General features: G+C 44.0%; 1 protein-coding gene across 1 annotated transcript in view; it reads right to left on the bottom strand.

Annotated features, from left to right (window-relative positions):
- Window positions 1–27,860, bottom strand: part of DOC2B (double C2 domain beta) — a 657,062-nt gene that overhangs the window by 269,446 nt on the left and 359,756 nt on the right. Inside the window, exon 3 of the mRNA XM_075852930.1 lies at window positions 15,296–15,370. Within this exon, the coding sequence (XP_075709045.1) occupies window positions 15,296–15,370 (75 nt within the window). The remainder of the gene's footprint in view (window positions 1–15,295; window positions 15,371–27,860) is intronic.

The raw sequence follows: 27,860 nt of genomic DNA, 5'->3' as shown, positions 1-27,860 counted from the left end.
GTAACGGACGCTGCCGTTGTGAACATACCCTCAGGTTTTAAAATGTCAGGGGAAATAGCCCCAATACATATGTGTCTGCCCCCCAAAAAAAATGTGTGTATAGGAGACAGGATAGCATATCTATAGCACTACGACCCTATAAACTATGGATAGGATTAGATACATTGGCTCAACAGACAGTATCACATATGATAGGATTAGATACAGTGGCTGAGCAGACAGTATCACACATGATAGGATTAGATACAGTGGCTGAGCAGACAGTATCACACATGATAGGATTAGATACAGTGGCTGAGCAGACAGTATCACACATGATAGGATTAGATACAGCAGCTCAGCAGGCAGTATCACACATGATAGGATTAGAGATAGGGCCCAGCAGACAGTATCACACATGATAGGATTAGATACAGTGGCTCAGCAGACAGTATCACACATGATAGGATTAGATACAGTGGCTCAGCAGACAGTATCACACATGATAGGATTAGATACAGTGGCTCAGCAGACAGTATCACACATGATTGGATTAGATATAGGGCCCAGCAGACAGTATCACACATGATAGGATTAGATACAGTGGCTCAGCAGACAGTATCACACATGATAGGATTAGATACAGTGGCTCAGCAGACAGTATCACACATGATTGGATTAGATATAGGGCCCAGCAGACAGTATCACACATGATAGGATTAGATACAGTGGCTCAGCAGACAGTATCACACATGATAGGATTAGATACAGTGGCTCAGCAGACAGTATCACACATGATATGATTAGATACAGTGGCTCAGCAGACAGTATCACACATGATAGGATTAGATACAGTGGCTCAGCAGACAGAATCACACATGATTGGATTAGATATAGGGCCCAGCAGACAGTATCACACGTGATAGGATTAGATACAGTGGCTCAGCAGACCGTATCACACATGATAGGATTAGATACACAGCTCAGCAGACAGTATCACACATGATTGGATTAGATATAGGACCCAGCTGACAGTATCACACATGATCGGATTAGATACAGGACTCAGCTCGCTGACATTGCGGCTCCAGCGCTGGACCCAGGAAAGGTAAGAGTAATAATTTTGCTTCTTTATGTGTTACGGATTATTTTTGTGTGATTGTGTTTTTTTACAGGTTCAGTTGTTGACGGCGTTTTTTTTATTTTCAATAAAATGGTTAATGAGGGTTGTGTTTTTTTATTTCAATAAAATATTTTTTCTATGTGCTTGTATCTTTTTAAACTTTATTATCACCGCCTTAGTAATGGCCGCTGGCTGATTGACAACCTCCATTACTAAGGCGGGGCTTAATGTTAGCAGGTGCAGAGGCTAACACTAACCCCCATTATTACCCCAGTACCCGCCGCCACCAGGGGTACTGGGAAGAGCCGGGTATGAACCAGTACCCGACCATCTGCAGTGACGGTCAGGCACTGGGGCGGCCGCAGGCTGGTAGTATTAGGGTATGTTCACACGGCGGGGGTCCGTAACGGCTGAAATTACGGGGATGTTTCAGCCTGAAAACATCCCCGTAAATTCAGCCGTACCGCCATGTGCAGGCGCTTGAACGCCGCGTCAATTACGGCCGTAATTAGCGCTGCTATTCATTGGAGTCAATGAATAGCGGCTCCAATTACGGCCAAAGAAGTGACAGGTCACTTCTACGCGGGCGTCTATTTACGCGCCGTCATTTGACAGCGGCGCGTAAATATACGCCTCGTGTGAACAGACAAACGTCTGCCCATTGCTTTCAATGGGCAGATGTTTGTCAGCGCTATTGAGGCGCTATTTTCGGGCGTAATTCGGGGCAAAAACGCCCGATTTACGTCCGTAAATAGGCCGTGTGAACATACCCTTAGGCTGGGGAAGGCCAAAAACAGTGGCACCTACCACCCTGGTAATGCTGCCTGCTGCTGCTGTGTTGTATCTGGCTGGTTATGAAAATTGGGGGGGGGACCCCACATCGTTCTTTCCAATTATTTATTTATTTTTTTAAATGACGTGGGGTCCCCCCCATTTTTCACAACCAGCCAGATACAATAAAGCAGCAGCAGCCTAGCATTACCAGGGTGGGAAGGGCCACTGTATCTGGTCTTTCCCCTCCTCATACTACCAGCCTGCGGCCGCCCCAGTGGCCAACCATCACTACAGATGGTCAGGTACTGGATGGTACCCAGCTCTTCCCAGCACCCCTGGTGGCGGTGGGTACCGGGGTAATAAAGGGGGTTAGTGTTCGCCTCTGCATCGGCTAACACTAAGCCCCGCCTTAGCAATGGATGCTGTCAATCAGCCGGCGGCCATTACTAAGGCGGTAGTAATATAGTTTAAAAAAAAACAAAGACATATAAAAAATATTTTATTGAAATAAAAAAAAAACCCACACAACCCTCATTAACCATTTTATTGATAATAAAAAAAAAGCCATCATAGAAGTAGTCCTGGAATCCGCCGTAGTCCAACGACCGAACCTGTAAGAAAACACACAAAAAAAATGATTAGTAACACATGTGTTAGGCTTAGATACAGGGCCCATGTGTGATACTGTTTGTGGGACCCTGTATCTAAGTCTACCACAAGGTAGGCTTAGATACAGGGTCCAGCAGACAGTAATCTTATACAGTATGAGATTACTGTGTGCTGGGGTCCTGTATCTAAACCTACAGTGTGGTAGGCTTATATACAGGGCCCATCAGACAGGATCACACATGGGCCATGTATCCAAGCCTACCATGTGATTGGCTTAGATACAGGGCCCAGCAGACAGGATCACACAATCTGTGATCCTGTCTCATGGGCCCCCTAAGCCTGCTACATCGTAGGCTTACGGGTTGTGCAGTCCCTAAACATTGATGGCCTATCCACAGGATAGGTCATCAATAGCTGATGTGTCTGGTCTGACTCCCGGGACCCGCCAATCAGCTGTTTTGAAGGGGCCGCAGCACTCGTACGAGAGCTGCTTCCCCTTCATTTCCCAGACTCGCTCACACTGTGAATCGTCGACACGGATTCACAGTGTGACCGGAATGAAGGGGAGCAGCTCTCGTACGAGTACTGCGGCCCCTTCAAAACAGCTGATTGGCGGGTCCCGGGAGTCGGGCCCCGCCAGTCAGGGCTAATCTTACCTTCCTCTTCAGCCGCGGCGGTAGTTCTGTCCTCTCGATGCTGTGCGCGGCGCATAGCGCTTGACGTCAGGACCTCCACTGCGATCCGGAACCAGGAAGGTAAGTACAGTCTGTTACATTAGTAACAGGGGCCCGCGGCCCGAGTTCCTATAGTAACTTTTTATTGATGTGGTGCGGGGGCCTGTGGTCCCCCCTGGCTTCGGGGCCCGGTCGCAATTGCAACCGCTGCGACCCCTATAGCTACGCCAGTGCCCACAAGAAATAGCAGTTGTTGCATTTTTTGCGGTGGGTTCGCCGCGAAAAAATAATAATTCACACTTACCCAGAAGTCTGTGTTCCTCCCTCCAGCGCAGCTTCCTGGGATGATGTTTCATCCCATGTGACCGCTGCAGTCAATCACAGGCTGTAGCGGCGGTCACATGGGATAAAACATAATCTATGACGTCATCCAGGCCGGCCTCCTGGGATGAAACCACATCCCAGGAGGCCGCTAGTAGGCCAGTTAGTGCAGCAGTTTTTCTGCAACAGACATTCCAAGCAAAAAACGACACCACCGTTTGGTGCGGTTTTTTGTCCGGAATTCCCTGCGGCGCACAGGGCTTATACATTGCGTCATTTTACGCAGCGTGTCCGCCCCATGTGAACACGGCCTAAGGACTTGTCCACACGTTACAGAATTGCTGCAGAAAAAACACCATTTCCTAGGTTTTTGACTGCAGAAAATGGTGTGGATTTTGTTGCGTTTTTCTCAATGTTGGGAGATGGTGACATCTCTTCTGAAAAATGCAGCAATTCAGTCCACTTTCCACAGCAGGAATTGACATGCTGCGGTACGAAAAATACACACCGCAGGTGAATTTCTGGACGGAAATTTTACGCAGCGTGTGGATGAGATTTGTTGAATCTCACTCACTTGCTGCTGCTGTATTCTACATATATTCCATACGAAATTCTGGATGGAAAATATGCAGCAATTCTGTTATTTGTGCACAAGCCTTTCCTGCAGCAATATGCGCAGCAAAAATTGATGTGGATGACTGATTCGCCTGCGTTCTTTTAGGTGTCGCTGCAGAGTTTCTGTTGCAGAAACTCTGCAGCTTATCCTGTGGAAACATACTCATATGGTAAGTTAACACGTAGCGTAAAGACTGCAGATTTTCCGCAACTGATTTCACTGCAGATTTCAGTGCAGATTTGCTGCAGATTTTGCCTGCATTTTCTAAGCAAAAACCAAAATAGGATGCAGGAGAGCAGACCTACATTGCTTTTCTTTATACATTTCTTGTGTTTAGATTCCGTTCCTTGTTTTGGCTTAAAACACGCATGCAAAATCTGCAGCAAACCCAGCCTAAGGCCAAATTCCCACAAATCGTATTACGTGCGGATTTTCCTGCAGTAAATCTGCACCATAATACAGTACCAGCAAAGTAAATGTGCTTTCCATAAATGTCATCTACACATTGTGTTTTTCTTCTGCATGTAAATTGACATGGTGCGTATTTTAAAATCTGCAGCATGTCAATTTATTTTGCGTTTCCGCTTGCAAATTATATCGAACTAGTTTTAAAAGAAAATCTGCAGCATAAGACCGGGTTCCCACATAGCGTAAACCCTGCGGAATTTCCACATTTGGAATTGAGTGCGGAAATTCCACAGCATTTACAGTGTAAGCAAAGTGGATGAGATTTAGAAAATCTCATGCCCATGCTGCGGAAAAAAACCGCAGTATAAACGTTAATAAATTGACCTGAGATGCAGAATTTAATTCCGAAGCATGTCAATTTATGCTGCATTTTTGTTGATTTTCTTATGCGGGTTTTCCCCAACGAATTCAATGGGGATGCAAAACCCGCAACAGAAAGCCGTTTTGCGACTTTTGCGGTATAATCACAGCAATTGCGCCCCAAAAATCGCAACCCCGGAAAACAAAACAAAAATCAGACTTACCCAGAACACGCTCCTTCTTCCTACAGTCCGACCTCCTGAGATGACGATTCATCCCATGTGACATGGCCTGCAACGTCATCGTAGGAGGCCGGACTATGCGCAGAGAAGACGGAGGTCTGGAAGTATGAGCGCTTTCTTCTGCAGCGAAAATTCTGTTCTCAAAACCGCACCATTTATCAGATGGAATGCACTGCAGGTTCCAGGTCAGACACGCTGCGTTATTTTTGCGCAGCGTATCCGGTCCCGTGGGAACCCGGCCTTAGGGCTTGTCCACACATAACGGAATTGCTTCAGAAAATTTCTTCAGCATTTCCACTTAAGGCCGGGTCCCCACGGGTCAGATACGCTTCGTAAAAACAGCGCAGAGTTTCCAAACTGGAACCTGCAGCACCTTTCGTCTGAAAAACTGCACCACATTGATGTGCGGTTTTTCAAAAGGGATTTCCGCTGCGGAAAAAATAATAATTTGTTCAAGCTTACCCCCTCTTCTCTGTGCGTAGTCCGGCCTCCCTGGAAAACGTTGCAGGCCATGCGATGCTGCAGCCTGTGGTTAGCTGCGGCGGTCACATGGGATGCAATGTCATCCCAGGTGGCCAGACTGCAGGAAGAAGGAGAGAGTTCTGGGTAAGTATCATTTTTTTTTCTCCTGGGTTGCAATTTTTGCAACGGAATTGGTGCGATTCCTCCACAAAAGTCACACACTGGCCTTCTGTTGGGGGTTTTGCATCCCCATTGAATTCAATGGGGAAAACCCACAACAGAAAAGTAACGAAAAGGCAGCATAAATTGACATGCTAGGTATTTAAATTCTGCAACGCAGGTCAATTTATTAACATTTAGGGTAGGAACATACACAGCATAAACAAAGCAGATTTTACGCAATGGATTAATTGCGGAAAATCTGCAGGGTTTTACAGTAGCAGCAGTGTGGGTGAGATTTCAACAAATCTTGTCCCCACACTGCGGAAAAACGCCACTGAAAAAAATGCACATAAATTGACCTGCGGTGCGGTTTCTTCAACCGCAGCATGTCAATTAATACTGCGGAATCGCAGCTCTTCTCTTGTGGGTTTTCCCATTGAATTCAATGGGGTGCTTAAACCCGCAACAAAGTGGTGTGTGTTGCGATATTTTCGGCGGAATCACAGTGATTCCGCCGCAAAAATCGCAAGTAAAAAAAAATTAAAATAAAGTTATACTTACCCAGAGTTCCCTGCTTCTTCTCCAATCCGGCCTCCCTGGATGACATTCCAGGCCATGTGACTGCTGCAGCCAATCACAGGCTGCAGCAGTCAGATGGGATGAAATGTTATTCCATGGCTGCAGAACCTCAGGACATCGGAGGGACGCCTCGCCATGTTAAATATATAATTTTAGTTTTTTTCACTGCAGGATTTCAGTAGCGGCATTCCGGCTAAAAAACTGCACCACAATTTGGTACAGATTTCCATCTGGAATCCCTTGAATGGACCAGGGCGAATATGCTGTGTGCTTTTATGCAGCATATTCGCCCTGTGTGAACATAGCCTAAATCTGTCAATTTGCTTCCCCTGCCCTACAGGGAAAGTTGATGTCTGAGGCAGTGTCCTCACCTCGCCTCATGGATGGTGAAGACCCTTGGTATGTGTTGTCACTCTTCAAAGACTAATATCACAAGTTAGAGCAGCATGCACCTTGACGAAACCCAGATTGACCACATCATAAATCTCGATACGGTCTGTTGGGCGCCTTTTTAGATCCATCGTACGATGAACCGGATGTAATTCGGGCGTTTTAACCTCGAATTACGTCCAAAAATATGGCTCCAATGCGCCGGCAAACATCTGCCCATTCATTTGAATGGGCTTTACGATGTTCTGTGCCGACGGTCATTTTTTTTACGCGCCGCTGTCAAAAGATGACGCGTAAAAAAGACGCCCGCGTCAAAGAAGTGCCTGTCACTTCTTGGGATGTAATTGGAGCCGTTTTCCATTGGCACCATAGAAAAACAGCTCCAATTACGTCCGTAATGGACGCAGCGAAAAACGCCGGCAACATGCTATTACGTCTGAAATTCAGGAGCTGTTTTCTCCTGAAAACAGCTCCGTGATTTCAGCCGTAATGGACGCTGCCGTGTGAACATACCCTCATAGTTTCTGTTATAAATTAAAGTCACAGCGCAGTTGTAAACAGAGACTTCAAATATCATTTGGTGTCTTTTTTATCATAATATTTTTTCAATCTGAGAAAAATTGACAAAATCTATCAAAACAAATACTTTCTTAACCCTGTGTGTGTACTTTCTCATTCACTGAAGCAGAAAGATTTTTCAACCAGAGGCAACTACCAGATGAATTCAGCAGAAGCTTTAATTAAATCTAAGCTGTAGGACTGTGGAGCAATTTCTACTTCAGCTGCTTGAAGATCCAGATAGCTCGCAGCAGCGACACATCTCACTTTAATGAGTTCTGATTAGATCGATAAATAAAAAGTTTTGTGCAGTGACTTACACAGTATATGAATCAACACTTCACACATTTAAGGTTTTTTGCTACCCGTTCAACCACAGTCCTTCGATGATTAGCATGGTGCTTTTCCACAGGGAACCATTGTAGACTGCTAAGTATGTTTTTCATGTGAAAAAGTAAGTGAGATTCAAGAACAATCAAAATCCTGTACATTATAATTTAGTAATCATACATTAGGTTTTTCTTATAGTGACTTATGAGTCACAATGAAACAAGACATCATCTATTTCATGATACGAACCCCCTCTAGTATCAAGCAGCTTGACATGACATCTTAGTTCATTTCTATTTCAGAATAGGTACTACATGTGAGTAAAGTCCCATTGGATTCAATATAATAATGGACACAATACATGAAGGTTATAGGATTGGAAAAACTCTTTGAGAATATAAAGCAAAATGTTGCAACAGTACCCTGGAGCTGATGGACACAACAAAGTGTCTTTAGGAAACAGCATCTTTGTCGCACATTTCATACACATTCCATTCCAAAAAAAGATCAATTATTAAATATGTGACAAACTTCATAGTCAATAAGGTTAAAAAAAAGTCCAAAAGGTTTCATTTATTATTATGCTTTGCTGAGGAGGAAGAAGGCAAAAACTAATCAGTTAAGAGGGAAATGCCTACCCAATTGGAAACAAATTCCTTTTTAACTCTCAATATGGAAACTAGAATAAATTCCTGGATTTATTACCCATTTCAAGCAGTCTAGTACACAGATAACTGGTGATATTAGTCTTTGAAGAGTGACAACACATACTAAGGGTCTTCACCATCCATGAGGCGAGGTGAGGACATTGCCTCAGACATCAACTTTCCCTGTAGGGCAGGGGAAGCAAATTGACAGATTTAGGCTATGTTCACACAGGGTGAATATGCTGCATAAAAGCACACAGCATATTCGCCCTGGTCGCTTCAGGGGATTCCAGATGAAAATCCGTACCAAATTGTGGTGCAGTTTTTTAGCCGGAATGCCGCTGCTGAAATCCTGCAGTGAAAAAAACTAAAATTATATATTTACCATGGCGAGGCGTCCCTCCGATGTCCTGAGGTTCTGCAGCCATGGAATAACATTTCATCCCATGTGACAGCTGCTGCCTGTGATTGGCTGCAGCGGTCACATGGAATTAAACATCTTCCCAGGAGGCCAGCCTGGACGAAGAAGCACAAAATTCTGGGTAAGTATAAGATTTTTCGATTTTGAATTCAATGGGGACACACGCATAAAAAAGCAGCGACTACACAACTACAATTGACATGCTGCGGATTAAAAAAAACACAACGGGTCAATTTCTGAGCGTTTTTTCCGCTTATCGTTTACGCCGCGTGTGGATGAGATGTGTTCAAATTTCATCCACTTTACTGCTACTGTATTATGCTGTGGATTTTTCTCAACTATATCCGTTATGGAAAATCCGCAATATTTACTCTACGTGTGAACCTAAAACCAAAACAGCTCATTCCTGCACTAAACAATTTCTAATATAGGAGGGCGCACTACAAAGTCATTAGCACATCAAGTTGAATCTTTTTTACTTTCAAATGCCAATTGATGAAATGAAAAGCAAAAATCAATCTTGAGCATCATAATCTAATTTGCCACAAAGTGGACACATTCCTTTCTGGCTCCTTAATGGCAATTGTTCAGACCCATACTTCAATAATATACATTGTCAATAACGATAACCCAGTATATATTGTATACATAAGATAAACAAAGTGGTTGACCCAATAGGCTTGAAAATATTCTGTAATGCTGGGAAGGGAGACAGACAGGTGAGCCCGAATCTACCCGCCACTCAGTCCCTGCCTACTTGCAACAGCCTGTCCTAGGCGACGGCGTACAACTGGGCGACGGACCTACGCTCAATAAGTGCATGACAGACAAACAGACAAGGGTACACAGAAGCTAAGGGAAATGTTGCAGTTGCCCACGGCAACACCGTGAGCAACAAGAGTAGTGAACGAGCCGAGTCAAACCACAGTGTACGATGTACCAAATGCAGAGCAGGAGAGTAGTGAACGAGCCGAGTCAAACCAGGAGTGTACGAGGTACCAAACGCAGACCAGGAGAGTAGTCAGTAAGCCAGGGTCAATATGAAGCAGGGACAAATAGTTCAAGCAGAAGCAGCAGAGCCAGGAAACAGGAGAATCACAGGCAAAGGAGGAGCAGGAAGTGAAGGTATAAATAGACAGAGGGCGGGAGCTAGCTCCGTCAGGCCAGGCAATGATAGGCTCTCCCACTCCTCAGCCTCCCAGCCTGATTGGTAGAAGGAGGGGTCACTCGATCAGACTTAGGAGCAGGTGCAGACTGACTAACCACGGGCGTCGACACAGAAGCTGTGTCTGGCAGATCCTTTACAGTACCCCCCCTTTTATGAGGGGCCACTGGACCCATTCTAGGTGGACCTGGCTTATAGGGGAACCGAAGATGGAACCTCCTGAGCAATACTGCAGCGTGAACATCCCGGGCGGGTACCCAAGTCCTCTCCTCAGGCCTGTATCCTCTCCAATGGACCAGGTACTGGAGAGTGCCTTGGACCATCCTGCTGTCCACAATCTTGGCCACCTCGAATTCTACCCCTTCAGGGGTGAGAACAGGGACCGGAGGTTTCCTCGAGGGTGCCAAGGACGGGGAGCAGCGTTTCAGGAGGGAGGCATGAAACACGTTGTGTATTCGAAAAGACGGAGGTAATTCCAGTCGGAAGGAGACAGGGTTAAGAACTTCAATGACCTTGTACGGCCCTATATACCGGGGAGCAAACTTTTTGGACGGGACTTTAAGGCGCAAATTTTTTGAAGACAGCCACACCAGATCCCCGACCACAAACAAGGGGTTAGCAGAACGTCTTCTATCTGCCTGAGTCTTTTGTATGCTCTGGGACGCCTCTAGGTTCTTCTGAACCTGGGCCCAGACTGTGCACAGTTCCCGATGAACGACATCTGCCTCAGGATTGTTGGAACCACCAGGTGAAACGGAGGAGAACCGTGGATTAAACCCAAAATTACAGAAAAAGGGGGAGACCCCTGACGAGTTACTGACCCGGTTATTAAGGGAAAATTCGGCAAGGGAAATGAAGGAGACCCAATCATATTGACAGTCAGAGATAAAACACCTTAAATATTGTTCTAGAGACTGATTAGTCCTCTCCGTTTGGCCATTAGTTACAGGATGGAAGGCTGAGGAGAAGGAGAGATCAATCTTCAACTTTTTACAGAAGGCTCTCCAAAACAATGAAACAAATTGTACCCCTCTGTCAGAAACAATATTGACAGGAACCCCATGGAGACGCAGGATGTGTTTGACAAACAAGGTAGCTAACGTCTTAGCATTGGGTAGTTTCTTGATGGGCACAAAATGGCACATCTTACTGAAGCGGTCTACTACAACCCAAACCACCGACTTGCCTTGAGATGGAGGCAAATCGGTGATAAAATCCATGGAGATATCGGTCCAAGGTCTCTGAGGAGTGGGCAAAGAACATAGTAAGCCCGCTGGTCGGGACCTGGGAGTCTTGGACCTAGCACAAATTTCACAAGCGGCGACGTAGGCCTTAACGTCTCTAAGCAACCCAGGCCATCAATAGTTTCTGGCAATGAGATGCTTGGTACCCAGGATGCCTGGATCGCCAGATAGTGCAGAGTCATGATTTTCCCTGAGTACCCTTAGCCGGAATTGCAGGGGAACAAACAGCTTGTTCTCAGGAAGGTTCCCGGGAGCTGAACCTTGATCAGCCGCAATTTCGGAGACTAGTTCAGAATCAACAGAGGAAATTATTATACCTGGGGGCAAAACACAAGCAGGATCTTCCTCCGAAGGAGGGCCGGCCATGAAGCTATGCGACAGTGCATCAGCCTTAATATTTTTAGACCCAGCCCTATAGGTGACCAAAAAGTTGAATCTAGTAAAAAATAACACCCTTGTCTCGGGTTAAGCCTCTGGGCAGATTCTAGGAAAACCAGATTCTTGTGGTCGGTAAGGACCGTTACCTGGTGCCTAGCCCCCTCCAGGAAGTGGCGCCACTCTTCAAATGCCCATTTAATGGCTAAGAGTTCGCGGTTGCCAATATCATAGTTACTCTCAGTGGGCGAGAACTTCCTGGAGAAGTAGGCACAGGGACAGAGATGGGTGAGGGACCTAGTACCCTGGGACAAGACAGCACCCACTCCCACCTCGGAGGCGTCAACCTCCACGATGAATAGCTCCATTTGGTTAGGCTGAATCAGCACTGGGGCCGAGATAAAGCACTTCTTAAGGACCTCCATTTGGCCTACTGGGGATTTTCTGGTGCGAAGTCATGTATGCAGAAGCCCCTGAGGTACCAGTACAGTTGAAACCCGCAAGAAGTGACCCCATTTTAAAAACTACACCCTTAAGGCATTCATCTAGAGGTGTAGTGAGCATTTTGACCGGAGACATACACCCCATAAACTGTAATGTGGGTTCTCCTGGGTACGGCAATACCCTACATGTGGCTGTTATCAGCTGCCTGGGCACACAGCAGGGCCCAGAGAGGAAAGACGAGGTGGGATAAGCTGTGCGGAGTACATCAGGGTAAGTAAAATTGGTGTAAATTATAAACCAAGGGATGTGTAAGCAGCAGAGCCAGGAAACAGGAGAATCACAGGCAAAGGAGGAGCAGGAAGTGAAGGTATAAATAGACAGAGGGCGGGAGCTAGCTCCATCAGGCCAGGCTGTGATAGGCTCTCCCACTCCTCAGCCTCCCAGCCTGATTGGTAGAAGGAGGGGTCACTCGATCAGACTTAGGAGCAGGTGCAGACTGACTAACCACGGGCGTCGACACAGAAGCTGTGTCTGGCAGATCCTTTACATATTCCTAACATAAGTGGTTAGGGTATGTTCACACGCTGAGAGGCATTTACGTGTGAAAAGACAGACTGTTTACAGCTGCCTCGTTTCACACGTAAATGCTCCTCATCGGAATTTACGAGGGGTCTGTGACGCTCGTAAATCTTGAGCTGTGCTTCATTGAGTTCAATGAAGAACAGTTTAAATTACGTGGCAATGAAGTGCCCTGCACTTCTTTGCCGAGGCAGTCAATTTACGCGTCGTCGTGTGACAGCTGTCAAACGACGACGCGTAAATTACAGGTCGTCTGCACAATACGTCGGCAAACCCATTCAAATGAATGGGCAGATGTTTGCCGACGTATTGTAGCACTATTTTCAGGCTGACTGAAAGACATCATCTGTTACATCATATTATGGTTTTCTCTGATAGACTTAAAAAATAGACAAGATTGAATACTTCAACATCAGATAGCTTGAGTGGACATCATATTTTTGTGCAGTAGGAACTAAGAGATGTGATATAATACAGTTACAGGGATCCTATACGTTTGCTATTCTGGTTTAAGATTTGTATACAGTATATTATTTTTTGTAAAAAGTACCGTTTGAAACTTGCTCTCTAAATATATTATTTAAGGACATTTTATTCTAGAAACATTCTTAAGCAATTAGCCAAGATAAAGATGTAACCATTGTGTAATATATGCTGGGGTCATGCCCAATGGAAAATATGAAAGGAGTAAAAGATTGTTTCCAATTAATAAATGTGAATAGCAAAATTTATACTGTTTCGGGGATATTCAAAATTAAATTTTTTAAAGTTATCTTTGAAGTTCTCCAATTTTGTCTTCCACATTCCAAGCTGGAATATATAACAAGCTGCAGTTTGGTTTTTTTAAGAAGAAAGTTCATCATTTTTAATGAATAGGAGGATGAAGAGCTGTTATAGAGTCTAATAATACTGACATTGCGGAAACAACTTTTGTGCTAATTGAGCCACTCCTATTATCTATTGCTCAGTTAATAAAAAAAACAATCTTTGTAACTGCTGAATAATTATTTAGTATAAGAATTTGCTGATAACAGGAATTATGTAATTTATTCAGTGTATTCATTATTTTAGTAAAAATGCTCTATCAGTAAATTTGACTTCATAATTGTATGAGTAAGACTCTGTTCACATAGAATTTGAGCCTAGCGTCAGAGGTATACATTGGAAGGATTTCCTGACATATACCTGCGATAGAAGACAGTCTTGTGGCATACACTGGGTAAATAATGGCCTATTAACAATTTAGTCACATGTGCCTGAACCTGAGGCTTTAACGCTAAGTGAACAGAGCCTTAGGGTAAACGCTTTCACTATTATCCATGATGCATTGAGTGCACACTAATATTTTTTTAAGGCCCAGATCATAGAGCTTTTGGTGCTGATTTTGGCACCGAAACCACATTGGAATCAGCACCAAAAAAAACACGCCGCTCGTGTAAAGCGTTTTTTTGGTCAAAAACTACCCGTGGTTTTTGCATGTGATTCATTAAAAAATGCCTAAAAAATCCTGCTGCAAAAAACACCTCAAAAAGTGTCAAAAGACACTGAAGATTTAATGGGAGCCTGCTAAAATCACGCTATATTGCAATACATTAGTATTGCAGTACGTAGATCAAGCGATCCAACGCTGGTTCAAGTCCCCTGAGGGGACTTATAAAAAAAATACATTAAAAACAGTTAAATAAATTTTTTATTAATGTCAAAAAATAAAATATTGAAAATTTTAAAAAAATAACGTTTTCCCAATTTTCTCTAAAGTAATGTTAAAAACTCTAAAAATTAACATAACCGGTATCTGTAAAGGTTTGAACTATTGCAATATAACGTTATTTAACCCGCACGATGAACGCTATACAATTTTTTATTTAAAATACCAGAATTGCTATTTTTTTGCTCACCTTACGATCCAAATTTTTTTTAATTTAAAGTAATCAAAAAGTCGCATGCACCCCAAAATGGTATCAATAAAGACTACAGTTCGCCACAGACAAAATAAGCCCTCATAGCGACAGAAAAATAAAAAAAAGTTATGGCTCTCACAATGTGGCGACACAAAACAACATTTTTTTCTTTGTAAAAGTGGTAAAACATAAAAAAACTATGTCAATTTGGTATCACCAAAATCCTTATTAACCTGTAGAATATTGTTAAAGGCTAACTAAACGTTCAACAAACTTTTGACATGTCATAGTGACATGTCAGAAGTTTTGATTGGTGGGGTCCGAGCACTGAGACCCCCACCAATCGCTAAAACAAAGCGGCAGAAGCGCTCGTGTGAGTGCTGAGCTGCTTATTTTCTGTTCGGCTTTTTCAGGAAATCGATGTAGAGGTGTAGGCACTCAATAGAAAGTCTATGGGCCCGTACACTGCTACATCGGCTTTCCGGAAAAAGCCGAACAGACACAAAGCCGTTCAGCGCTCACACGAGCGCTTCTGCAGTTTTGTTTTAGCGATTGGTGGGGGTCTCAGTGCTCGGACCCCCATCAATCAAAACTTCTGGCATGTCACTATGACCTGTCAGAAGTTTGTTGAACGTTTAGCTACACTTTAACATGTTGTTTTTACCACATGATGAACGTGGTAAAAACAAATAAATTGTTTTCAGTTTCCCAGTACATTATATGATACAGTAAATGGTGCCATGAAAACGTCAACTCGTCCCACAAAAAACAATCCCTCATATGGCTATGTCTATGGCAAAAAAAAAAAAGTTATGGTTTTTGGAATGCGGGAAGGAAAAAAATGAAAACATATTCATGTTATGGAAATGAAATGCGTGAATAATATTTATTTGCAAAAACAGTAAACAAACAGAAAGCTAAGTTAAATTTACCTTACTAGCTCCTGGAAGTAAATGTAATTTAACATATGGATCAGCCAGTCCATTGTGGTCCATTGGCTTCAGGCCCTTTAAAAACAATAGAGAATAAGGTTCTAAAAGCAATTTTCACAGCATGAATTGCCTGCCTTAATAATTAATTATTATGCTTGGGACGTGCCAACTTTACATGTAGCTTGTATTTGTGTTGATTTATTGATGGTTTGCAAAAAAATTTGGGGAAAAACTCAAGTAAATGCAGTTTTTTTTTTTTTTTCTATCATGATAGAAATGTTACCATGGTAACAAAATAATGTAAATAACTACATTGTAAATAATAATGTTCAGTTTTATTCATATAATACAATTATATAACTCCATGACCAACTTACAACATTACAGACTATACAGTGTCAAACAAGTGAAGTTGCTGTATCAAATTCTTCATTGACTTTTGCTACATAAAACATTGACCTGACTTTTTCATCGATATCATTTCGAAAGTATGAACAATTCCTCAAACTCTTATGGATGAAGCCCATTTTAGCATTTAAGGGGTTTTCTAGTCAGCTGAAATGATAGCATATTGCCAGGACATACTAACACTTTGAGATTGGTGAGGGGTCCGAATGCCGGGACCCACACAAATCATCAGAATGAAGGGGCAGATTTGCATCCATAATCAATGTAAGTCATTCAAGAATACCCCTTTAAGGACTGAAAACCTTTTTCCCCCCTTTCACATAACATCAGCCATAACTAATACTTTTATGTCTACGTAGCTATTTGAGGCCTTGTTTTTCTTTGTGGGGAAGTTGTACATTTTTTAGGTACTATTTTAGGATATGTTTACCGTACAGTTTATTATACATGAAATGATATGACATAAAGCATGAAAAAAGCAATTCTGAAATTATTTTTATTTTAGTTTTTATGCTGATCGCTGAATGTTTTTATTGTGCAGCGTGTTACAACTATGGGGATACCACATATGTATATGTTCTTCACTGTTTAGCAACATTCATTTAATAAGATATATATAACTTGACAGCCCTGGGGGCCTTTGTTAGTCACTAGCTGCCAGTATAAAACCCTAAAGATCGCAATGAAGGGCCTGGTGGACAAGGGATAAGAGTCAAAGTGACCATCCTCCCTTTGACAAAAGTATTGATTGTGAAAATCTGAGTTTTTTCCTATTCTGTACAGAAATACGTCTCACATAGGGCCCCATTGTAAGAAAGATATACTGCACGGTATACGTTTTAAACGTTTTATACGTTTTTCCATTCAGGAAAAAAAAGATATGCTGATGTATACGTTCCCGACTTATGCCAAAAGGACAGTATTTTGCTATGCGGTGGGTCAGTAGGGCCCTACAGATACGCTTGACGTGTGCGTCGGGAGCTTACATTGCGCATGCGTCGATGGTAGCAGTCAAATCTGTGTACTGCTTTGTTCATGTGTCAGACTTATGTTTCTGACCTCTTATTTCTGTTTTGGATGGGTCTAAGAAGTAGATGGGTAACATACAAAACTATTATTTAGTCGAAGCAGGTCATACCTCCCAACTGTCCCGGATTCAGTGGGACAGTCCTGTATTCCGGGCGGTGTCCTTCTGTCCCGGGCAGCCGGAGGTATGTCCCATTTTCAACTGTATCTGCATCATCAGGACGCAGATACAGTTGAATCTGATGCTGAAGCAGGGAACCGTCAGCTCCCTGCGTCAGCATTCACTGTGTGAAACGGCCATGAGCGGCTCGGCACAGACAGTCGCAATTCAGTGATGTCATCCCACCTGTCTGTACTGAGCCACTCATAGCACAGAGCGGAGGAGCAGAGGGATCTCCTGCATTCGTCGTGGGAACGGGGCTAGGTATTTATTTCATTATTTTTTATTAGGCACTATGTGGCATCATACTGTTTGGTGGCACCTGCTAAGGAGCATTATACCATATAGGGGCACCTGCTAAGGGGGCATTCTTCTATATGGGGGCACCTGCTAAGGAGGCATTATACTGTATGAAGGCAACTGCTAAGGGGGCATTATACTGTATGGGTTAACTACTAAGTGGGTATTATACTGTATGGGGGCAGCTATAGGGGCATTATGATGAATGTGGCATTATACTATCTGGGAACAATTCACAAAAAAGGGGACAGATATACTAAAAAAAAAAAAACAGAAAAAACACAAAAAAAGGCTATACTTACTAAATGAGCAGGTAGACACGTTCCCAGCAGGACGCAGACAAGCCACAAATGCTGCATATAGGGAGAGGGCTTATACTATATGGGGACACCTGCTAAGGGGGCATTATACTGTATGGAAGCAGCTATGGGGGCATTATACTGTATGGCCACAGCTATGGGGACATTATAGTGTATGGGGGCAGCTATAGGGAGATTATACAGTATGGGGGCATCTGTGTGGGCATTATGCTGTATGGGGGCATCTGTGTGGGCATTTTACTGTATAGGGGCATCTGTATGTGCATTATACTGTATGGGTGCATCTATGGGGACACGGGACATGTTACAGATTTTGCATTAGGTCTCAGGAGCTCAGAAAAAATGCATAGTCCCTGCTCTCTCAGGTTTCACTCTAAATTTAAGACAATACCTGGCACTCTGGCAGTTAAAAGCTAGAAAAGTCAGGGAAAACATTTATTTTTTTTACAATACAGTATCATGGGAGACATAACTGTCAATCTGATTTAGGAACAATTCTTTATGCATAATTTTATATAAAATAACCATAAAGGCAGTGCTTAATAGAAAATGTACAAGTCTGAAAGAAGGTATACTGAAGAGGATGGAATGAGGATGAATTTGGAAGCATTAAATCCGGTTTCTAATTTAGAACTGTTGCTTTGGAATATGATGATTTACATCAAAGATGTTTAAAGACTTTAAAATAGATTCAGCAATAAATATAGATGGCTGGCAAACCATACCTCCCAACTTGCAAGTATCGCAAAGAGGAACAACCGATGCGGCGCACATAGCGGCAATTTTTTTTCTTTTATCCCCGCCCAAACACACCCGATACAGCCCACACAGTATCATGCTCCTATAGAACCCCCACACAGTATAATGCCACTATAGCTGCCCCCTACAGTATAATGCCAAATAGCTTCCCCCACACTGTATAATGCCCAATAGCTTCCCCCAACACAGTATAATGTCAAATAGCTGCCCGCACCGTATAATGCCCCCATATAGTATAATGCCCCCGTAGATGCAACTATAGAGTATAAAGCCAACACAGATGCCCCAAACAGTATAATGCTCACACAGATGCCCCCATACAGTATAATGCCCCATAGAGTATTATGCCCCCATAGGTGCCTCCATACAGTATAATGCCCATACAGTATAATGCCCCATAATGTCACAATGCCCCTGTACATAGTGCCACAGTACCCAGTGTAGATAGTGCCCACTTAGATTTTGCCAGTGCCCACATATAAAGTGCTAGTGCCTACATAGTGCCACAGTGCCCATGTATATCGCGCTCATATAGTGCCACAGTGCCCATGTGGATAGTGCCACAGTGCCAACATAGTGCCATAGCACCCACATATTAAGTGCCAGTGCCCACATATAAAGTGCCAGTGCCCACATATAAAGTGCCAGTGCCCAAATATAAAGTGCCAGTGCCCAAATATAAAGTGCCAGTGCCACAGTGCCCCGGTAGATGGTGCCCATATGGTGCCACTGCGCCCATGTGGATAGTGCCACAGTGCCCACATAGTGCCATAGTGCCCATGTATAAAAAATGCAAGTGCCCACATATAAAGTGCCAGTGCCAGCTTTAAGATGTCAGAATCCCTAGCTGGAGCATCGGCAACGCTCTGGCCCCCTGGGATTCCGCTCCGGAGGAGCCACTGACGTCACTGTCCATATATGGATAGTGATGCCAGGGGCTTCTTCCTGAGAGGAATCTCCTGCCAGTGCATTGGCAACGCTCTGGCCGGGGATTCCGCTTCAGGAAGAGCCCCTAACATCACTGTCCATATATGGACAGTGGCGCCAGGGGCTTTGCCAGGAGCGAAATCCCTGGCCAGAGCGTCAGCAATGTACTGGCTGGGGATTCCGCTGCAGGAGGTGCCCCCGATGTCACTGTCCATATATGGACAGTGATGTTAGGTGCTTTAAGATGTCGGAATCCACAGCCGGAGCGTCAGCAACGCTCTGGCCGGAGATTTAGCTCCTGGAGGAGTCACTGACGTTGCTGTCCATATATGCACAGTGACGTCTAGGGCTTTCCCAAGACAGGAGTCCCCGGCCAGAGGGCTTGCGCTGCTCTGGCCCGGGACTCCATAGTTGAATGCTGGAGCAGGGAGCTGACGGTTCCCTGCTTCAGCATTGAAATTCAACTACAGTTGAAACCGGGACATACCACTGGCCGTCCGGGACAGCGGGACACCTCCCGGAATCCGGGACTGTTCCGCTGAATCCGGGACGGTAGTGAGGTATGGGTAAAATTCAGAATTTACAATGGATTCTGGGCTGTATTATTTTTTCATACTGTATTAAACATCAATATCTATCTATCTATCTATCTATCTATCTATCTATCTATCTATCTATCTATCTATCTATCTATCTATCTATCTATCTATCTATCTATCTATCTATCTATCTATCTATCTATCTATCTCTCTATCTATCTATCATCTATCTAAAGAAAAATTCCAGCACTCCAGACTTGCATGAAAAAAAGTGGATCCTTTATCCCATAATGTGCAATATTTCAGGTCTCTCATTGGAGCCTCTCTCAAACACTGGTCTGATGATGATGCTAGTACAGCGTCGAAATGAGTAGCCTCAAATAAAGCCTTTGTTTTGTATATTACCACCATTGAATTATTCTTGATAACAGCAGCGCATTTTATGGATCATGATTTTTCACCTTACAATTTTCTTATGAATATTGCGGTAACTTCACTGTTCACCGGTTGGGACTGAGTTGCATCTGTACCACACTATTACCCCCTGCCTACACCAGAGTTGTGCCTGAGGTTGCACAACACCTTTAGATGAGCATAAACGCCATTACCTCTTTCCTCCTTGCATACTATTGCTTTGGTGACTTGCACCATGTGGAGCTGTATCCAGGGACGTAACTAGGAAAGACTGGGCCCCATAGCAAACTTTTGACTGGGGCCCCCCCTCCCCTGGGTGTCACACAACCCCCCCTTGTAGATAGTGCCCTTTTTACAGCCCCCCCTGTAGATAACGCCATACAGCCCCCCTGTAGATAGCGCCATACAGCCCCCCTTGTAGATAGCGCCATACAGCCCCCCCTGTAGATAGCGCCATACAGCCCCCCTGTAGATAGCACCATACAGCCCCCCCTGTAGATAGCGCCATACAGCCCCCTGTAGATAGCGCCATACAGCCCCCACTGTAGAGAACGCCATACAGCCCCCACTGTAGAGAACGCCATACAGCCCCTCACTGTAGAGAACGCCATACAGCCCCCACTGTAGAGAACGCCATACAGCCCCCCTGTAGGGAATGCCATACAGCCCCCCTGTAGGGAACACCATACAGCCCCCCCTGTAGGGAACACCATACAGCTCCCCCTGTAGGGAACGCCATACAGCCCCCCTGTAGGGAACGCCATACAGCCCCCCCTGTAGGTAACGCCATACAGCCCCCCCTGTAGGGAACACCATACAGCCCCCCCCTGTAGGGAATGCCATACAGCCCCCCCCCCTGTATGTAGGGAATGCCATACAGCCCCCTCCCTGTAGGGAACACCATACAGCCCCCCCCCTGTAGGGAACGCCATACAGTGTCCCCAACCCCCCCAAAAAATGCGACCTACAGTGTGTCCTACAAAAGACATGTATCCCCTCTCCACAGGATCTCCACAGGATAGGGGATACATGTGTGATCGCTGGCAGCGATAGGGAGAACGGGGGACTGAAAGTCCCCTGAAGTTCTCCATGACTAACCTGTGACTTCCGGCGTTTGCGCAGCTCAATAAAAATAAAAGGAGCGCTGGTCACGCATGCGCACAAGCGCGACCGGCGCTCCATTCATTTATACGGAGCTGCCGACACAGACCCCGGAAGTCCGAGGTTTGTGATGGAGAACTTCAGGGGACTTTCAGACCCCGTTCTCCCTATCAATGCCAGCGATCACACATGTATCCCCTATCCTGTGGATAGGGGATACATGTCTTTTGTTTAATGGCAGAGCGGGGAGATACCTCCCTGCTCTGACATAGTGTTCAGTGGCGTCCCGCTGTAGCAGCCATAGCGGCTGCTAGCGGAGCCTCCGGCCATGGTGGGGGCCCGTAGCAGCCGCTACAGCGGTAGTTACGCCACTGGCTGTATCTCTTTTGCCTCTTTCTTTTAGGTATTTCTCAAACAATGTGTGGGTGTACAGAGTGGGTATATAAACCCTATCCAATACGTTATCAACTACAGACAATTAATAGAAACGTACATCAAAATTCATAGTAAACATCAATGTACATTATAAAATACAAATGTAAATATCTGCCAAATATCATTCAGCATATATCCATCAGTAACAGACAAAACGTGGATTAATCCCAATGATGACACAAGTGCAGCATAATGAGTGAATCAATGCCTAACCAATATAGATACATAATAGCAACATGCTTCTGTTAACCTACCGTGTCCAGCATCGCTAGCTGCGAGGAACTCAAATACCATTATAGCTGTGTTATTGATTCCGTCAAAACAAGGCACCCTGTCACAACGGTGACAAACGGAAACCATTAGCGAAGTTTCCGTCACCATTGACATCAATGGTGATGCAAATGGAAGCTAAGGTTTGCGTTTGCCTTTCCGTTGAGGGGTTAACCCGACGGAACACTTCAACGGAAAGACAACTCTGATGTGAACAGGCCCAAAAGGAGAGAAAAATGCCCACACACATCGAAGGACACAGCACATACCTGTGAATGCGTATAATTATGGTGGTCATCTGGAGGACCTGTCATGCTGTCCACATACCTTTCTTTATTCTTGGCGTCCTCTTGATTCCAGCTCTGTAATTAAAAAAATTTGGCACTCCAGTTGTCCCGCTATGGCCCCTTCTTCGCTTGGAGCCCAATATGCCAGTTTTGAGTAAAGGTACAGAGAGCACATTGATGCAGGAGGCAATGCCCACTGAGGAGGGATAAGGTCTCCTCCTCTCTGTACCTTTTTGTAAAATTAGCATATTAGGCGCAAGTGGAGCAGGGGCCATAGCGGGAAAACAGGAGGGCCAAAAAAATGTATAAAGGGAGATATGGAATAAAGGGAGATATGTGGTTTCAAAAAAAAAGAAAAAACTATGACAGGTCCTCTTTAAAGGCAACTTAGTCAACGTCTTATTCTGAATACCAGCACAAACATGTAGCTTACAACAAAGAATATAAATTGTATGAGTTGGAGATTATTGTGCCTGAGAAGTGATGATCAATAAAATATAGGTAGGAGAGGGGTTATTACTTTATTTCTGTATCACTCCATACAAACGGGCAAACAGACAGAGAATTAACTCTTACTAGAGAACTAAATACCAGACCATATAAGGTGAGTATTCCTTTAAATCTGTCTGGGTAGTTATATGTACCCACCGAAGGCACCGACATCCACAAACATAACGCTCAGAGCCTTCAGTGATAGTGCTTGTAGTCAGGCAGAAACATTTATATAACGCGCAACAACCGTGTCAACAGCACTCTGGAAACCAAGATACCCCCATATTGACAGAAAACTTCCCTGCCATGGGACATAAAGAGAATAACCTAGTCTAGCATTATTTAGTAAAAGGCCATAATTATATAATCTTACATCAATATAACAGTTACCTAAACAAACAAATAAGGCAGTTGCATAGCAACAGATGTAGCAGATCTATCTATCTATCTATCTATCTATCTATCTATCTATCTATCTATCTATCTATCTATCTATCTATCTATCTATCTATCTATCTATCTATCTATCTATCTATCTAGTCAAAAAGGTCACAGCACCACGGAGACTTCTTCACAGTGGAAAACAAGTTGCTGTAGTATTTATTCAAACAGGTACATCCATAAAGTGCCTATCAGGCGCAGGGACAGGACCACTGCGCAGGCTGGCGTGATGACGTCACTGGATCACGCCGGCCTACACAAGGATCACGTAGGTGTTGTGAAGCAGCTCCGTTCGTCGTGGGAACGGGCCTGGGGGAGTAATTATTTTGGTTTTATTTGTGTGGTGGGTACTTTCCGCAAGGGGGAGGTGGGGGCTGTACGGCGCTGTCTACAAGGGGGAGGTGGTGGGCACTGTCTACAAGGGGGGTGGGGGCTGTATGGCACTGTCTACAGGGGGGATTGGGGGGCTTTATGGTGCTGTCTTCGAGGGGCAGGTGGGGGTCACTGTCTACAAGGAGGAAGTGGGAGCTGTATGGCACTATCTACAAGGGGGAGGTAGGGAGCACTATCTATAAGGGGGCTGTATGGTACTGTCTACAAGGGGGAAGGGGGCACTAACTACAGGGGGGCTGTGTGGCACTATCCCCTCTATAGCACTGTCTACAAGGGGGCTGTGTCGCAGAATCTACAGGGGTGCTGTATGGCACAATCTACAGGGGGCTGTATGACAGAATCTACAGGGGGCTGTATGACAGAATCTACAGGGAGGCTGCATGGAACAATCTAAAGGGGCACTATCTACAAGGGGGGCTGTGTGGCACGGAGGAGAAGGAGTCTGTCTAAAAGTTTGCTATGGGGCCCAGTCTTTCCTAGTTACGTCCCTGGTGGGCCCCACCACTGGGACATGCACCTATCTCAAGAACGGGGGTCCCGAACCCCCCGTTCTTCCTCACTGCTCGACCACAGGGAGGAGAACAATTAATGGAGCTATGGTGAAGCATGTGTGCTGCCGCTCCATTCAGAGTCTGTGGGAATGATGTAAACAGTCGAGTATACTTGGCTGTTTCCGCTAGTGCCATAGACATTGAAAGGAGTGGCAGGTGCAACCTCGATTGCCACTCCACTCAAGCTCCTCCTCGCTGCTGGGGTGCAGTGAGGAGGAACTTGACTCTCATTCTTGCGATCAGTGGGGGTCCCATCAGTGAGGCCTCAGCGATCACACAAATGTGGATAGGTGATAATTGTTGATTCTGGCATAACCCCTTTAAAGAGGCATAGGCAGGCCTATTACTCAGAGAACACATCCATTTAATAACATCCAGCATGGCTCTATTATAGCAACTATCAAAGTGCCCCAATAATAGCGCCATCATTGTCAAAGCTGACTTTTGACAGAATTGCTCATATGCTGCACAGGTTTTTCTCTGGCTGCAGCAATCTCTGCTTGAGCTACGGATCTATCTTTTTCATGTTATGTTGTACTGAGTTCATGAAACAAATGAAAGGTAAATTCAGCAATGTCTTTCATTTTGGGATGGACTCTGAACACCGTTGAGACGACAGTAAAAAAATTGTGAAACCCTGGTTTAGAGGAACTGTACTTTCCCATTTTTTTTTTTAAAAAACTGCTTTCCGTTTTTCATGAAAAAAGGAACTAAAAAATATCTCTAATGTAATGTTACTTCACCTTCTCAGGCTCACTTATGAAAATAATTATCTAGATAGCACCTTTGAGAATTACTAAGTAGACTTGTATCCTTCATAGCTAATGTGTCCTGTCAAATGTGATCTTGAAATTGAAACATTCAGTCTGCTGAGGCTTAATCCACTTCACTGAAATAAACCACTTTTATGATGAAAATTAATTACAGAGTATTATGGGAAAAAAATATATTTTAAATTATTCTACAATGTGTTGGGATATTCTTTGTATTATATTCTATACTGACCAGTACTGTGTCAAGAAATGTATTATCCTTGTCATCTACACATTATTCAGTCTACACACAGAATTTCCGTTAAGCAAATTAAGGTAAAATTGCATAGTTACATAGGCTGAAAAAAGACACATGTCCATCAAGTTCAACCTTTCTCAGATCAATTATATATCATTCATTGGTAAATTAGTTATAACTTTTAATGTCATTTGTCATTAAATAAGCATCTAGATCCTTTTTGAACGCCTTCATTGTATCTGCCCTTACTACCTCTTGGGGTAGGGCATTCCATAGTTTACCTACTCTTACGTTATAGAGCCCTTTCCTATATTGATGTTTGAATCTCCCTTGCTTCACAATCATAGTCATATCGTCACATAGTTACAGGATCTAAGTGACTTATACAAGGGCCAAATTGTGATGGCTAGAAGACGGGGTCAGCGCAAGTGTTAGAAATATTGTAATAGTCACAAGGCTTGCACTTTTTACCCCGTATGGAACAGATGAAGGAGCGTTGTGATTTTACAGCAATTTGTGTTCAACTGAAAGTTGCTGAATCCTTACTTTATTGATCAACTCTACCGAATAGAAGGCAGAAAAGTAATATCTGATGATATTTCACTAGAAACATAACACATTGTAAATTACAAGTCTAATCCCTTGTAAATGCAGAGCAGCTGCAATAGAATATATTATACTACTAATGACAGGATAGTGTTGTGCTAATATCTGCAACAACTAGTCACGTCATCCTATGGATTACATAGAAATCAATACAATTTAACATGAAAACCTCTACTTTAACACTTTGCTATTTCCCCTAATATTGGACTCCCTAGAGTCAACTGTGTCGAGGGTAAGTAGTTGGGAATAGCACGGAGAGTCTGGGGAACAGTGGGTCAGTAAAATATTTAAGGGAAAGTGTTAAAATGAAGGACACTACATTTTATTGGCCAGAAAGCAATATCCCCCGCTTCCCCTTTTTCTTTTTTTTGGGCTATCCTCACTGCACTACAACTCATTTGGAGTATGTGCAAAAGGGGAGGACCCCTCCTCTATATCATTTTTTTATATTGCAAAAGCCTGGAATACTTCTTGCCCACCCTGCCTTTTATATTGGCAGGTTTAGTTATTCTTAGAAGTTATTCTTAGGATATTAATGCTTCAGCTGTGTTGTTATATGAGAAAAAATACCGGGCTGCATTACACACTGAAAAAATTCTGCTCATCATATGAACTTGTTTTTCTTCTTAGTTATTCGGTAGGTTAGATAAAGCCACATTTAAAAGTCACAGCTGGCAGTTGACATAAAATAGGTTGAAAGATATCAATAGCTAGTGTTAGATATCATGTCGGTGGCTGATATTGGGTCAAATACAGACTAATGGTTGAAGGGAAGTCTTGCTTATGAGAATGTTTGTGTCACGAAGGGTGCGTGGACCCACTGGGCCATACCGCCTTAACGGTATGGCAGCTGGCCAACAGGACACAGGTCAAAGTCTATAGTTTGTATACGTATACCTGTGGTAGCTTCAGATAGTAGCAAGACAGGCTCGGATGGGACTAGGCAGCAGGCAGGCACCAGGCATGGTGCAGCAGGACAGGCGAGGTAATCAGCGCAGCATTACTCCAACTGAATACGGCACTTGGACCAGGATAACATGGAATACAGGTTACAGGTAGCATCAATGGGGAACACTGGGAACTGGAGACACTTAGGGGACCATTTGCAGAAACAAACTTAGGTAATGACAACAACGCTCAGGCAATGCAGGGAGGGGCAAAGCCCTTCTTATAGTCCAGGGTGATCTGGGAGCAATCAGCTCAATCTAACACATGTGTGCGCTCTGGCTCCTTAAGGCTGGACTGAGCTCGCGAGCGCACCCAAGTGGTCACTGCGGAACAGAACGGCCGCAAGTGCAGACATCTCTGGAGAGAAGGGTGTCAACAGGATGGGAGGAGTTCATGGACGTTAGTGTTTGTTAATCATTAGATATTACAACTTTACATACACAATTGTTAGTTACATCTTAGATAGTTATGGCATATCATAAAGTACACAGGAGTGGGGTGCATATAACTGGTTCTCCTGATCCACGTTCTGCCAGGTGAGTTGGCAGCCTTCCGCCACATCCAGATGGAGAATGAAGGCGGAACAGGGGTCTCATCTCGACCAGATATGGGACTCCCACCTATCGGACATCTATGGCATATCCTGTGAGTCCACCATAAATCTCTAAGATGTATATAATCCTTTAAAGTACGATTTAATTTGACCACAGTGATCTGATATTAACCTTTATGGTTGTGGGAAATTAAAAATTCCCTGCATTTGCCCTTCAGGTGTCATATCAGCAGGATACAAGCGCTGTTTAGGGCAGCCTACATTCTTATAAAGCACGGCCCACACAAGCTGTCATATCTGTTGGAGGTTTTACATCAGACTGGTTATTGGTTTGCTCCCTTGTAGAAAGAGAATTTTATAATACATGAAGGAAGTGCTATTTTTACAAATCCCTAATGTATTCTTTATTGTGTGTCCAAACCAGAGCTTCACATGAACAAACGGTACTTTTATGTCTTTCTATGTTTAGTTGCTTTTTTTTATTATTAATAAAAACGGCTTGCATTTCATCAGCAACCCCTTTATAATCTGCCAGCAGCAGACAGAATGCCAGTTTTAGCATTCTTCCCACAGACTTGCAAAGGTTGACGTATGAATGAGCAGAGAAAGCTGGTCTGTGCATTA

Source organism: Rhinoderma darwinii, chromosome 2 (genome assembly GCF_050947455.1).
Source record: "Rhinoderma darwinii isolate aRhiDar2 chromosome 2, aRhiDar2.hap1, whole genome shotgun sequence".
Lineage (NCBI taxonomy): Eukaryota > Metazoa > Chordata > Amphibia > Anura > Rhinodermatidae > Rhinoderma > Rhinoderma darwinii.
This window is presented reverse-complemented; position numbering and strand designations above follow the sequence as displayed.